Source organism: Hermetia illucens, chromosome 1 (genome assembly GCF_905115235.1).
Source record: "Hermetia illucens chromosome 1, iHerIll2.2.curated.20191125, whole genome shotgun sequence".
Classification (NCBI taxonomy): Eukaryota; Metazoa; Arthropoda; class Insecta; order Diptera; family Stratiomyidae; genus Hermetia; species Hermetia illucens.
This window is the reverse complement of record NC_051849.1, coordinates 28,205,770-28,220,964: the sequence shown is the minus strand read 5'-3', so window position 1 is coordinate 28,220,964 and position 15,195 is coordinate 28,205,770. Positions and strand designations below refer to the sequence as shown.

Here is a 15,195-nt window from a genome sequence, read left to right as displayed (position 1 = left end):
GACTATTACTCTGATTTGACTCAGGTACTCATTCACTACTGAGTCGACTGAGACCGACGTCAAATCACGATACAAATTCCACTGCCACCAGTGAGATTTGAACCGCGACCTTCCGTACGACAGCCTTGCGCTCTAACCACTCAGCTATCCGGACACATACATACTAACATTTCATCTATGATATTCTCGGGTGATAACCGTGCCCCGGCGTCAATTTCCGCCTCCGCTCTGTGTACAACGAACCTCGGGCCGTTAAAAACAACATGCTCCGCATTCTCTGGAATCATCTCACATTATGGGCAATATAGAGAGTCCTCAGGTCCGGAGCGATAAAGATATGCACGGTACCCTCCGTGTCTGCTTATGAATTCAATCAGGTCGTAGCTAACTTCACCACGCCTTCGTTTGATCCATTTTGAGATATCTGGAATAATCCTATTAGTCCAGCGTCCTCCGACGATACGTACAGGACTCGCCGATTGCATATGATGGATCATAGAGGCGTTCGGGAAGAAGTTAATGGGGATCAAACCTGCTGCCTCGTCTGATGTTGTACGGTAAGCGCACGACGTTCGCAATGCATTCAATCGATATGTGGCTGCGATTTTTGTTCCATTTGCTTTTAGCTTTAATATCGATGCCCAGACTGGAGCTGCATAAAGCAAAACGGAGCTGATAACTCTCCTGATAGGGAAAGTAGGTATCAGTGGTCACTCCGAGGAGTGCAATTAGTGCTGTGGTGCGCTATTTTGATAACACAAACTCCTAAGATCATGACTGTTGTTATGGGAGCAGGGAGGCAGAGTCCAGCCGGCTCGGATCTTCAGAGCCAGGCCGCAGCGAAGGAAAGAAACTCTTCCACGTTGCATCTAGAAATCTCTCTGAGGTTCACCCAATGTCCGTAACTTGACTCTAGCTAGAGCTGGGCAATTGCAGAGAAAGTGCATGAAGGTTTCCCTTCCTTTTCTGCAGCTTCGGTGATGTGAATTGTAGGGTATGCCTGGCGGCTGATCCCATACGGGTCAGTGCCCCGTGCAGACCACCGTAATCTTGAATGAAAATTGGCATGCATCTAGCACAGAAGCCCCGTGAACGGTCCCATACGGGCCAGTGCTCCGTGCAGACCACCGTAATCTTGAATGAAAATTGGCATGCGTATGGCACAGGAGCCCCGTGAACGGGATTGGTTGTAAGCGAGCCAATTCCTCCTTGACTTGGCACAGCTGGTAAGCCTTCGCCATCTAAGGCCCGCAGCTGCTAAGTAATGCGAGTAGACTCCATCCTTGGCAGTCGCCAACAAGGCACTGACTGTACCCGCCGAAGGGCTGCCAAGAGCATAGCTTCGCCTGGCCAATCCATCAGCCCGGTCATTCCCCTCTATGTTCCTATTCCCGGGAATCCAGAGGAGGGTGACCTTGAGTGTGCAGCCCAGACTGTCGCTGAGTACAGGGTCTTGATGGCCGCTTAGCTGTCGGTCAGAATGGCTATGTTACGCTTGGGGTTCGGATCATGTTCCAGCCATCGACAGACTTCCAGTATCGCCAGTATTCCCGCTTGGAATACACTGGCCAAACCTGGGAGACCATACGACTTGGATATACTGTGTGTATTCGAGAAAACCCCCGCGCCGACTCCACAGCCCATCTAAAATTCGTCGGTGAAGAATAGTGTGTGATAACCTTGCAACATGCCGCCAGTTTTGCACTTTGCCCTGGTTGAAAAATCCACAACAAAGTTTCTCGTGAAGTTCAGCTTGCGCCTGGTATAGTCCGTGGGCAATGCCCAGATTTAGGCCAGGTACTTTGTCTAGGATGTTACTGTGGCCGTAGGACTTCGCTGCCCAGCATCCGGACTCACGTAGTCTGACGGCATTGTACGGTACAACGTGGAAGTCTAGGGAAAGAAGATGCAAGAGTACATTGAGAGCATCTGCCGGGCAGGACTGCAGAGCTCCAGTAACACCTGCACACGCGGTTCTTTGAATCCTATTAAGCTTCATCTTATTGTATTTTTTGCTCAAAAACCACCATACAATTGAGCCACAAGTTAGGATCGGACACACTATAGCGGTGTACATTCAGAGAACAATCCTCGGCCGGAAACCTCATTTCTTTGCAAAGATTCTCTTGCAGGCATAGGAGACTATACAGGCCTTCTTAACCCTCAGTTCTATATTCAATTTCCGATCTAGCTTTGGATCCAGGATTACACCCAGATACTTTATATTAGAGGAAAGAACCAACTTTTGTTCATTCAGCCGCGGTAGATGGAATTGAGGTACCCTTGCCTTGGTAGTGAATAGCATCAGTTCCGTTTTGGTTGGGTTTATGCCATGGGCGCATCTTGCGGCCCACAAGCTCACCTTTCGCAACGCTCCTTCCATGTTTTCGCTCATAATGGACGGAAACATCGCTGACACTAATATCACCAAGTCGTCGGTATACGCCACCACCTTCACCCCGCTGCTGTCCAATGTACGTAAAATTTTATCCATTACTATTAACCAGAGCACCAGTGAGATGACGCCCCCCTGGGGCGTGCCTCTGTTCACAGCTTTGGTCAAGTGGTTGCCTCCCAGATCGGACTGGATTATCCTGGTACTTAGCATGGATATAATCCAATGCGTGAGATGCCCCTCCAATCCAATACCGGTCAAGGCTTCCTTGATGGCGTTGGTACTGACGTTGTTGAAAGCTCCTTCTATATCCAAGAAGGCAGCAAGGGTATACTGCTTGTACTGCAGCGACCGCTCAACCGTGCCAATTACCTCGTGGAGGGCGGTTTCTGTGGATTTTCCTTTGAGGTAGGCATGCTGGGACTTAGAGAAAGGCGTTCTCTCCATAATCGTCCTTAAGTGAATGTCCAGGACGCGTTCTAGGGTCTTCAGCACGAAAGAGGTCAGGCTGATTGGTCGGAAGTCCTTCGGGGACTCATGACCGCGCCTGCCCGCTTTCGGTATGAAAACCACTCGTGCGCGTCTCCAAGACTGTGGTACGTATCCTAAAGAGATACAGCTCCGATAAATTTCAACAAGCCACGGCACAACTCTTTCCTGCTGCTTCTGTAGCTTTGCCTAGGTCACCTAAACTTGGTAACATTCTTGCCAACAATGCAGCAACTCCGGAAGCCTTTTAGTCTTTGATCAACCATGACTGCTAGCTATTTAAGCGTTGGTTGCGGATGTATGATGTGTTTGCCAAATCTGACCTTTATCGATGTTTGCTTCCTTCGCGTAGTGATCAAAATTACTTCGGTTTTATACTCTGCGAGCGTCAGACCATCGTGCAGCTACCCAAGACCTTATGTCAAATATTGCCTCGTTCGTGCGGACCTCGATCTCCTCAATATCTTGTGCGAGGATAGTCACTCCGATGTCGTCTGCGAAGCCACTGATTGTCACTCCTTTGGGCAGGAGAGGATCGAGAACTGATTCTTGAGAAATCCTGCAAGTTATTCTATATGTCTTAGGTCCATCGTCCGAATCGTAACACAATATCCTCTCCCGGAGAAATTCCATGACTTTATGCACCAGGTATTTAAGAGCGCCCAATTTGGCTAAACCCGCAATTATTTTGCTACATTTTGCAGTATTGACGGCATTCTTCACGTCGAGAGTAACGATCGCGCAAGATTTATTGACCTCTACTGCTTCCTCGGCAATTTTTGTCAATGTACAGATCGTATTGACAGTAGATCTTGTCTTTCGGAATCCGAACTGCCTATATGAGAAGCCACCCTCCCTTTCTGTGATCGGCACAAGCATATTGTAGTTAGTAAGTTTGCCAACGCCATTTAATAAGCAATAGGTCTATAAGACGAAGGATTACACAAAGGTATATTTGACTTTAGAATTAGGACAAGCTTCTGTTTCCTTCACTTTTCTGGGAAACCCCCTTCTTTGAGACACGTCGTAAATATTTCAGCGAACCACCTTGGAACTGTTCAGTAAAAGTTCTTTGCCGATATCGATGGAGTGATGTGAGTCTGGCTCTTCCAAGGTGTTAGTAGTGGCGTGCACCGGAAGTCATCCCGTTTGGAACCCTTTCCGGGTGGTGCGCATAGAAATAGTGTTACAGAGTAACGTGAAGGTTTCTAGATGACTATATCAAAAAAATACCTGAACGGTTGAAAGTTAAACTTTCAACCAGATCACCGGAAGGAGTCTGGAGTTTATAGAGGGAAAGGAGGAGGCCCCCCATCTTCAATGCCGATGAAAACTCGTGATGGTCCCCCTCGCCTCAAAGTTATGGCTCCCAAAGTAGGTTTTTTATTTATTTCATCATGGTCAAGTCTGAATTCTCAACTCTAGAAATGAGAGATAGAGGATTGGGAGGATATTTAGAAGAAATTTCTAATTTCATTCAAAATTGTGGTGGTCACTCTCACCACCATAGCGTTGCAGTTTAATTTTGAATAGAGGACATGAAGGGAAAAGCACCGGGTTCCCTATCTCGAATCCCTTTGAAAAATCGTGCGCGGTCAACCCCTCTTATAAAGCTGCAAATGTCGGGAATTTCCACAACATCATGGTAAAGTGTGACTTGCCAATGGGAAAAAGAGAGCATATAGAGTGAAGAAGTAAGACCACCTTTCTAACACCATTGAAGAGTTGTGGCGGTCATCTTCCAATGGAAGGTTATGGCACTCCGAAATGGTGCTGTTTTCGTATCATTATCAAGCTCATTGGTGGCATAATCATCGTAGCAATGTGCGAGGGGGCGGCCCTCACTGCAACCCCCCGGGTATATATATAGTGATACGAAAGTAGCCACTTATCAGGGCGCCGTAACTTTTTGGACAGTATTGACCGCTATAGGCTTCTTCCTACATATCTTCTCGTTCTTCGAACTTACCATGATAATATCAAAATACCCCCATTTGAAGCGCCATTACTTTTCAAGGGGGAGTCACTGCTGGATGGTGTGGGGGGGGATTCGAGAGAGGAGACACACTTTTCCTTCATACCTACATATACCCTTACGAGGATAGGATTCAAAATTAAACCCTAACATGGAGGTTATAACTTTTTAAGTGGGTTGACCGCCATGAGTTTCCGTCGGCTTTGAAGAGGGGACACATCCTCCTTTCCCCTGTGGAAAGTTTATCCATCTCCTCGGGGGATGGGGTCGAAAATTCAACCTTGATCGCAGTTCTGACCCCTAATCGGGATTATAGCTCCGTCTTGGATAGTAGTCTTGAATTATTTTTTTGGTGAAGAGCGTTACACGTTTAGAACCAGTGGGAACCTCTGGAGCTGTCGCCAGTTCTCTGCTGACTGCGATGGGGTCATATGAGCTTGTCCCTACCAAGGCGGTAGTTGTGACGTGTATCAAGGACCAGCCCTTCCAAGATTCTAGTCGAGTAGCGTGCATTGAACCGATATTAGTAGGCCGCATCGCCCAATTGAGCGCTGAACGTCTTTTAGTTCCGGGATCAGCTAAAAGGTAAGTCATGCCTCAGGAAATCAGGGCAGGGACCGTGCTCTCGAGCGTGCACTCATTACTAACTATTGCAGCCCGCTCCGTTGCGCACAATGCGCTAGTACACATTTCATGAAACGAAAAGCATCAAAATCAGGGAAAGAGTAGGGAAGACGGAAAGGCTGGGTGTGTTCTAAGATGCGCACCACTAAATAAATTTCATCGCTTTAATTGGAGCGAGCTGTTTTATATCGGAAGAACCTTTTAATATGACTATTGACGCTATAATTTGAGCATTCATAACGGATAAATCAATCCAACTGACAATTCCGTAGCCTTCATAACGACGAAATCTATGTGCGATACCACGACCGTCTGGTTGTGGATAAAATCCGGCTCAACAGGTTGCAGTGGGCGGGTCACTTAATCCGTATGGATGAGGATGGTCCAGCTCGGAAAGTATATAAGGGCAATATCTATGGTAGAAAAAGAAGACGAGACAGACCCTGACTGAGATGGAGGGATGGCGTAGGTCAGGACGCCAGACAGCTTTTAGGGATATCGAATTGGTGGACCTCGGCGCAAAACCGGGGTGCCTGGAGTTCCTTATTAAAGCAGGCCTAGACCGGATACCGGTTTTTGCGCCATTGATGATGAAGATGAACTGATAATTATATAAATGATTTGCCTCCTATATATTTCTGTTGTAATTATTTCCAAAAAATATTTTTCCTTCCAGGTCTTAGTATCAACTATTGATTTTCGCTACATAACTGATGTTATAACGAAAGAGGAAGCAATCGAATTATTGAAAAAACAAAAGGCTGGAAAGGAGGCACGCATAAAGGATCTACTTGACAACGGTTACCCAGCTTATACAACTCAAGTTGGTAAGTATACAAATAGAATGTAATTTTGACTTTTAAATTATGTTATTAATAAATATACACTAACTTTATCTGAACCCAAGGTTGGCTTGGCTATTCTGACGACAGGATTCGTGATCTTTGCAAGGAATACTTGGACAAAGGATTTACTGCTTTTAAATTGAAAGTCGGTCGTGATTTGGAGAATGATAGATTACGATGCCGTCTTATTCGTGATGCTATCGGATGGGAAAATAAGTTGGTGAGTTTGATTTTTTCATGATATTACCATTTTGATGATTTAAACGCAGATACCTCAGCACCAATATCAAATTGACGTTGCTTCGCGCCAATGCTCTCTCCGTACTGTAACACATGAAAAGTAACCACTACGGTTACTCAAAAGCTCTAACCTTTTTCAACACCCGTCTCCATCATATCATCGCCGTGATCTGGCCTGACAAAATCTCAAAAGATGATTCAAGTTGGCGTACGGGCTAGTTACTGCTGGATATTGTAATGATCTGTACTGTTGTCGATAGTCAGACGACCATCATGAGTGGCCGGAGACGACCTAGAGGGAAGAGCTATCCCAGAACCTAAAATAAATCGGCTAATTTATACTAATACTGAAGCTCCATCGAAACGCTCCGTCGACACGTACTTCCGTTCTTTGAGCGCTTCGAACCCTCACGTATCATTAAATTAAAATTCACGTCTCCTTATCGGTGCGTGGATTCTCACCGGATCCTGAAAAATAATCACAGCAAAGGCAAGGATCACATCGACAACAGTACAGATAATTACAAATGTTTTCTTGGTTCAGGCCTAAAATTTTCTAAGTCTCAGGTTCTTTGAATCTGTGGAAGGTAGCTTGTTCCGGCTGACAACTTCGTTGTGTTGTCTCAACATTATTCCCGGGTAGGCTCCACGCACACTTAACTTCACCCTTCCAGGTTTAGGTTTCACGCCTTTTCCACCAGAAGCAAGTACTCCTACTCCCAATGTTTCCTGCCCCATCCTTGGGGTGCTCAGAGGTGGCGGTGAGGCAACCCTGTCGGCCAAATCAAAACCAAGTTCCCGAGGAGAACCTCCATAGTGGTGGCACCGGGAGACGCTGTACTCACTTTGGTTTGCCGGCCGTGATGCAGTAGGCGAATGCTCCAAAGGCCTAATCAGGGCGATCAGACCCGAGTCTGCACGGGGATTCATCTGAAGTGGTAATTGGTCACGAAACCTTACCAGGGGTATACTGGTACCATGGGAACCGGGATAGCTCCTGGACTCTCATACTTCGGGTGAACTCACGTTGTATGTGAGTACAGCTCGGTTATTTGCGATCGGCCCCCCAGTGGGAGTTTCATGGGGGCTGTGGTTATGCTCAAGCGAGAAGAGATCTTCGGGCCTCGGCGTGGTGTTGCGTTTCCACACGGATGCCGTACTCCTTAGTTCGGTAGAGATTTAGGTATGTCTTGCATCCACCAGCATGAATGCTAAGCCATGCACTTGGTATAGACTGGTACCGTTGTTACTTGTCTCAGCGGGGCCCTGATTGTGGTCACAAAATCAATTCGTGTCTTAAGAAGAAGGGATTAAGTCGCAAGATCGGTGCTCACGTAAAACCCTCAAGGACTTGGTAGTATATCACAAGAGCTAGTTGTTTGTCGTGTTTGTCTTTAAGATTTAACCTCTCGTGGTGATTGCCTCTGGTGGTGATTGCCTTCCCAAAGTCTCTGGATCTACGAGTCAGCGACGAGGAGCAACTCGATTGTTGTTTTTCCGTACATAAGGACCGTAGGCGGAATTTATTTTGCACACATGTTGCAACAAATTTTGAGACTGACAATTTAGGGACATACTCCAAAATAATGGCCTGGAGATGTCAAAAAAGGGTGGGAACCACAGAGGCCGCGCCTAACTGAACATTTGAGGTAGAAGAAGCAATGATCGAGGATGTGATTCGTGGTGTATCCTCCCTTTCGATCGCGGCACTCGGGTCCGGAGATCTACGGTCCAACACGTGCGGTCAAGCCGCCTTTTTTTTAATTTCACTTCCACTTTTAGCTCGCGTGTAGTTATATCGCCAATCTTTACGACCATCAACAATAGTACAGATCATTACAACGTGTTGATTAGAGGGCGGAAATAGCAGTGGATAAGTCACACTTTAGGAAAACACAACGACTTGCAGGCTGGTTATGCCATGTATTTGCCATTTATTATAATATTCTTTTAATTTATATAATTACTCAGAAGTCGGACATCGAGAAAGTGCTAACGGGATGTCGATAAACATACCCAGCCTGGAAATGTTTATAAGCTTTCTAATAACTCCTCTCGGAGGATTAGAGATCATGATACGCACAAGCAACCACAAAGGCTAAATACGTTAACGGTCCAAGGAATAACGAATAGCGACATATACATCGAACCCCACTATATGCCACAATGAGAGAAGGTCAGGTGAGCTTATAGTAGAGCATGGAGAAAATCTGAAGAAACAACTGCTTAGACAAAGGCCATAGCGTCAATAAGTGGCCATCCAATTACAGATGCTGCACATGTCATAAACGACATCATACATTACTCCACAACAACACCCATGCGATGCAACTCATACTCAAGGTGCCATCGAAACTAATCCAGTAGAACTAACAACAGAGATTCGACTAGCCGAGAGGACTTGCATTACCAATCTGTATTGTTAGTCATAGGCAGGCAATTATCAACGGCGAAATCCTCCAAACCTGTGGGATAATGCAGAAACACGTTGAACAGTCTGGGCGGCATGCTCAAGATCAACCTCCTTTGGTTTCCCGGTCATAGAGATATAGTTGGCGAATGAGGCTGACGGACTAGCCAGGCGGGCTCTCGTCTTGGCAGTCCTTCGGTGGGTAGAGTCTATACTTCGCTGGCGACCGTTATGGGTAAAATTTACTTGCACTACCTAATAGCCGCCGACCTCAGATGGCGAAGGCTCACAACCTGTGCCAAGTCAAGGAGGATTTGGCCCGCCTATAACAAAACCTAATTGCGAGAGTTCTTGTGCCAGACGCGTGCAGCGCGTAATCTTCTAGATTACGGCGGCCTGCACGGAAAACTGGCTTATAGGGGACCATGCCATTAGACTCAGCATACCCTAGAATTCGCATTTCTGAAGCTGCAGGGAAGAGGGGAAATCCTCAGGCACTTCCTTTGCGATTGCCCAGATTTAGCTATAGCCAGACTACGGACACTAGGTAAACCATTCCTTGATGATCTCAGAGAGATCTCTAGCTGTTAAGTCAGAGAGTTACTCTCCTGTGTGGATGGTGCAAGCTGGCTCTGAAGATCTGAGCATTCTGGATTAGGCCTTCGTGCTCTTACCACAGCGGCCACAGAGGTCTTAGGAATTTGCGGCACCAAAACGGCACGTCAGAGTGCTAATTGGGTTCCTCGAAGCGACCATTGATACCTATCTGCCTACCACAAGACATGGCACACTTTAGGTTCTCCCAGCCAGAAAAAAGCCTAACTAGTGCTAGGCTACATTGTCTATAAGAAGCGCCAATAGGGAAGTCTCTCAACGATATTCTGTTGACAGGGCTAAACATCCAGAACAACCTATTTCATATACTCATGAGATGAAGAACCCACGATACGCCATCGCAGTCGTCATAAAAAAAATATATAGGGAAATGACTTTGGATCCTCAAGATCATGTTTCCCAACGCATATCTGGCTGAGTTACCTTTCGTACTCAATCAGACACTAGTATTGCAATTAGTTAGTTTAGTTTACCGGGGGGAGCCGCAGCTCCGAGCACTCAGGCCATTGCTAGGCTCATCGTACTATCCCCGTAAATTGCCTATACAATGGCTTCCCGCCTACAGTGTTCGCAGACTTTAGCGAATCTGAGAACATTCTCCAGAGGCAGAGAGTGTGCAGATTCTTCATTGAAGAAAACCTTGCCAAGGTGTCTTCGTCTGAGATCTGAGGATGCCGGGCAGCTCCTCCTCCTCACATTGGCTGCACATTGCCGAAACCACTACCCCAATCTTTTCCATATGGTAGTTTAAGGAGCAGTGTCCCGTCAAAAGCCCAACTAGGGTTTTCATGTCCCACTTCTTAAGAAACAACAAAAATGCCGCTCTAGTGGCCCTAGGCTCTTTCACAAGGATTTTCGCTTGCCGGCAAGAGTCCAAATTTCTCCACTCGGTTGCGTGAATCCTTGCAATTTCACCCTTCAGAGTAGACTTGACAGTAGATGGTCGGATTCCAAGAGCTGGTTCTGGCCCCACCATTGTGGATTCAGACCCTCGGCGAGCCAGTCTGTCAGCCTCCCTATTACCAGCGATGTTAGAGTGCCCCGGCACCCACATCAGGTATGTTTCGTTCAGTCGGCCAAGTTTCAGCAGCACCTGATGACAACTCCACACCAACTGGCTTGATATGCCGTTGCCATTTAGTGCTGATAATGCCGCCCGACTGTCGGAACAGACTCGGATGGGTGCGACCCCTCCATTTGTGTTGCAGACATTCTTCTGCTGCCAATGAAATAGCATATATCTCCGCCTGGAATATGGTCGTCATTTTTCCGATGGGTCGGGCCAGTTCTATAATCAGATTCTTCGAGAACACCCCTGCGCTCGATCCATCCTCCATGGCTGACTCGTCGGTGAAGATTATTAGGTCTGTAATCTGAAAAGACTCATGGCCACTTGTCGACCATTCACCGCCCGAGACGTACAAACTGCCTTCATCCAGATCGAATCTTCCGAAGAATTTTTGGCCTCCTACATGAGGATGGACGATTCCGTAGCCTACACAATAACGAAATCTATGAGCGATATTATAACTGTCAGGTTGTGGATAAAACCGTGCTCAATAGGTTACGGTGGGCGGGTCACTTAATCCGTATGGATGAGGATGATCCAGCCCGGAAAGTCTATAAGGGTAATATCTATGGTAGAAAAAGAAGACGAGGCAGACCCTCCCTAAGATGGAGCGATCCGACGCCAGACAGATTTTGGGGATATCGAATTGGTGATTTTGGGGATATCGAATTGGTGGACCTCGGCCTAAAACCGGGATATCTGGAGTTCCTTATTAAGGCAGGCCTAGACCGGGCACCGGTTGTTGCGCCGTTGATGATGATGATGATCATCATCATCATCGTACATCCAGTATATTGGTTTGGGTGAAAGTCTCCAGGTCTTACCTATCGCATCCCTACAGCACCAGAGCAATCTGCAGGATTTCTGACACTGTTCCTGGATATGATGCTTCCACGTTAACTTGGAGTCGAAATGTACTCCTAAGTACTTCACTGTTTGTGCCAGCTGGATTTCCGCCCTTGCTAAGGTGGGTAGCGTATAGCTGCCCCACCTGACGTTCCTAGTGAACATAACTAGTTCAGTCTTCCTAGCGTTCACCGTGGGTCCATTACGGAGGCACCAGCTGTGAATTTCATGCAGAGTTGCATTCAAGCGGTCATATACTGTGTCCGCAAACTTGCCGGTAATTATTACGGCTAGGTCGTCCGCAAATGCTTGCGAGAAGACTTTTTGTCCTCCAGGAGCCACAGCAGGGTATCCATTACCAAGAGCCATAACAGTGGAGAGAGAACCCCTCCATGTGGGCAGCCCCTGAGACATCCTGCTTCAATAGACTTCTAGCCGGCCGATATGTGGATTTTTCTCCACTCTAGCATGTGAAGGATCCAACTGATTAGCAGCGGTTCGATTCCATACTGTCTTGCCGCATCACAAATTACCGCGAATGAGGCATAATTGAAGACACCTTCGATGTCCATGAATGGGCCTAAGGCGTATTCTTTTTCGGACATCGCCTTTTCAATTTTTGCCGTAAGTTCATGGAGTGCTGTCTCCGTGGATTTTGCCTTTCTGGTAGGCGTGTTGTCTATGGTGAAGTGGCCACTTAGGAATGTGTGTATCCCTTATGAACCTAGTAGTCTTTCTAGTCCTTTTAGCAGAAAGGACGTTAGACTGATCGGTCGAAAGCTTTTTGCGTCTGTGTAGGTGGGTTTTCCTGGTTTGGGAATCAATAACACCTTCACATCACGCCATTTAATTGGAATATAAGCGTGTGCTAGGCATGTGCGATATATGTTCCGAATGTGTAAACCCAGGGCATCCATTCCCTCTATTACTAGCGCAGGGATGATGCCATCGGGATCTGCCGACTTGTATCTATGGAACGAGCTAAATGCCCATTTTACTCGCTCCAGTGATACTACTTTGCATACCAGATTCCAGTCTCTTGGTTGAGGGCTGTATGCACCTGTTGGCCCCGAGATTAGATTTTGGATGCTGGTAGGGAAGTGCACTTCAAGCAAATGGTTTGCCGTTTCTTCATCGCTTTCTGTGTACTTCCCGTTCTGTAAATGTAAATAAGTCAGTTTCTGGCCACGTTCTTTGACTAGAATCCGCTTCAGCTTTGAGGTTGCCTCAAGAGAGTTAGTCTCTTCGCAAAAGCGTCTCCATGATGATCGTTTAGCCGATCTTATGCTCTTCTTTAGAGCCTTCTGTGCCTCTTTATAGCGATTCCAGCTAGGGACTGATTGACGCTTGAGAGCACGATTGAGGAGCATTCTTGTCGTTCTCCTCTGTTTTGCTAAATCCGAGTTCCACCATGGTGTTTTACCCTTCTTTGGAATCTTGAGTGGACAGCTTTCTTCGAAAGCTTCTCTCATGCTAGTTGTGATCATCTGGGTTGCCTTCTCAATTCCAGCAATGGATTTGAGCACTTCCAAGGGCTCGTGACTCGGGCGCTCAATTCTATTTTATACATCACCCAATCTGTCCTCCGCGGATTCCGAAATGGAGTGGGTGGCGGTGGATCCATGCCCATTACGAAATCAATGCTTCTGTGATCCGAGAGTGTGATATCGTTTGATACCCTCCACTCGCCGATCAGAGCCGCAATGTCAGAAGATGCCACCGTGATGTCGATGACCTCTCGCCTGACAACGTTGAAGAAAGTGGGTTCATTACCCAAATTTAGGATCTGCAAATCGGTTCCTACTAGATACTCCAGTAGTCTCGATCCTCTTGCATTGATGTTGGAACTTCCCCAGCATATGTAGTGAGCGTTGACATCACATCCTGCTATTACCCCATGCCTCTGCTTTTGGCATATTGGATAGCTCTGATGAATGTTCGACTGGGAATGTCTTCTGCGTCATAGGAAAAATATGCAGAGCACCATAGTATCTCTTTATCTCCCTGTTGACTTTTTATGATTAGCTTAGCCGATGTGGTGTCGCCATCAGATAGGTCGTTAACCAAATTAGCCTGGAAGTCTTTTGAGACTACCATGCTTCCATTGGCATACAATAGGTCAGCATGTCGGAAGTTTAGACCCCTGACTACCCCACCAACAACCCACGGTTCTTGTATGAGGTAGTATTGTAATGCTTTCAATACCGAATAATACCAAAAAATTATAAAATTGTACCTCTTACTTTACCCCGTATCTTTTAACGCAAATTTGATTGTTAATTTTTTTAAAAATATTATCTTTTGCAGATGATTGATGCAAATCAAATCTGGGATGTTGACCAAGCCATTGAATGGGTCAAACAACTTGCGGAATTCAAGCCACTTTGGATCGAAGAGCCCACTTCGCCCGATGATATTCTGGGCCATGCTAAAATTTCGGAAGCCCTTAGGTAGCCTATTATCTTTTGATAGGATCTATTATATTTTTTAACGAATCTTATTTTTATTTTAAGGCCACTGAAAATTGGTGTTGCAACGGGAGAAATGTGCGCAAATCGGGTTATGTTTAAGCAGTTCCTTCAGGCTGATGCCATGCAATTCTGTCAAATCGACTCCGCCCGAATTGGAGGAATTAACGAGATTTTAGCTGTTTATCTGATGGCCATGAAATTGAATGGTAGTTAAAAGGATTATATGAAAATTCATTTGTCTATGCCTCATGGAACCCTTTTAGGGAACTTTGAAAACTTATCTGTTCCAATAGTTCTAAACCATCTAACTAACTACGCATTTTTGGTCTAGACTACTAATTTTTAATCCAAATATATTGTATACTAACTGATTTGAACAATTTCCTCTAGTTCGCGTTTGCCCTCATGCTGGCGGAGTTGGGCTTTGCGAAATGGTTCAGCATCTTCAAATGTGGGATTATGTTTCACTTTCTGGAACAAAGGAGGATCGCGTTATTGAATTCATCGACCAACAGCACGATCAGTTCATCAACCCAGCCACAGTTAAAAATGCATGTTACGTGGCTCCGAGAGCACCAGGTTACAGCACTGAACTAAAGCAAAGTGCTATCGAAAATTACCGCTATCCTCATGGAAAAGAATGGGAAAGGATGTTTGCTGAAGGAATTTTCCAATATAATAAATACTGAGAATTTTGCAGAAGTGCCTTTAAAATGCTCTGAAAATGGTTGAATAAAACAAATGTAAAGCATTTAATGAAATTAATCTAAATAAAATATGCTTATTACTGGCATTTTGCTCAGGTTCCTTTCCTTTTTAGGGGGTTAATGATTTTACAATATGGAGGCTGCCCTTCCCAGTTGCTGATTTGTGATTTCTCCTTCTTCTCTGTTGAGAATAATAATTCTTTTCCGTCGATTACTGAAGAAGATGGTCAATTGATAGTAAGGGTAAGGGTGACGCGATGATATGATCTGGCACACGATTGAGCGTCAATCCTATGAAACGCCGCCCACTGTAAATATGTAACATTAACTATTCTACTGCCACATCCTACTCCATTTCACCATGGTATCACATAGCACCAATACCACTTACCTACCTCGTCCCTACCAGAAAGGTGAACAATTAGATTCCGTGCTCCTTTGCCACTAAAGTTGCTCCTACTAGGTATAGTCTTCTTGCCTGGAATATTAACGGTCATGCTCCTACAGAG

At 45.9% G+C, this 15,195-nt stretch overlaps 1 protein-coding gene across 1 annotated transcript in view; it reads left to right on the top strand.

The window, feature by feature from the left end:
* LOC119648996 (mitochondrial enolase superfamily member 1-like) overlaps positions 1 to 14,772 on the top strand; it is a 41,975-nt gene extending 27,203 nt beyond the window's left edge. Inside the window, exons 5-9 of the mRNA XM_038050931.1 lie at positions 6,160 to 6,310; positions 6,391 to 6,548; positions 13,816 to 13,958; positions 14,022 to 14,185; positions 14,370 to 14,772. Of these exons, the coding sequence (XP_037906859.1) occupies positions 6,160 to 6,310; positions 6,391 to 6,548; positions 13,816 to 13,958; positions 14,022 to 14,185; positions 14,370 to 14,668 (915 nt within the window). The 3' untranslated portion in view covers positions 14,669 to 14,772. The remainder of the gene's footprint in view (positions 1 to 6,159; positions 6,311 to 6,390; positions 6,549 to 13,815; positions 13,959 to 14,021; positions 14,186 to 14,369) is intronic.
* Positions 14,773 to 15,195: the final 423 nt, after the last annotated feature.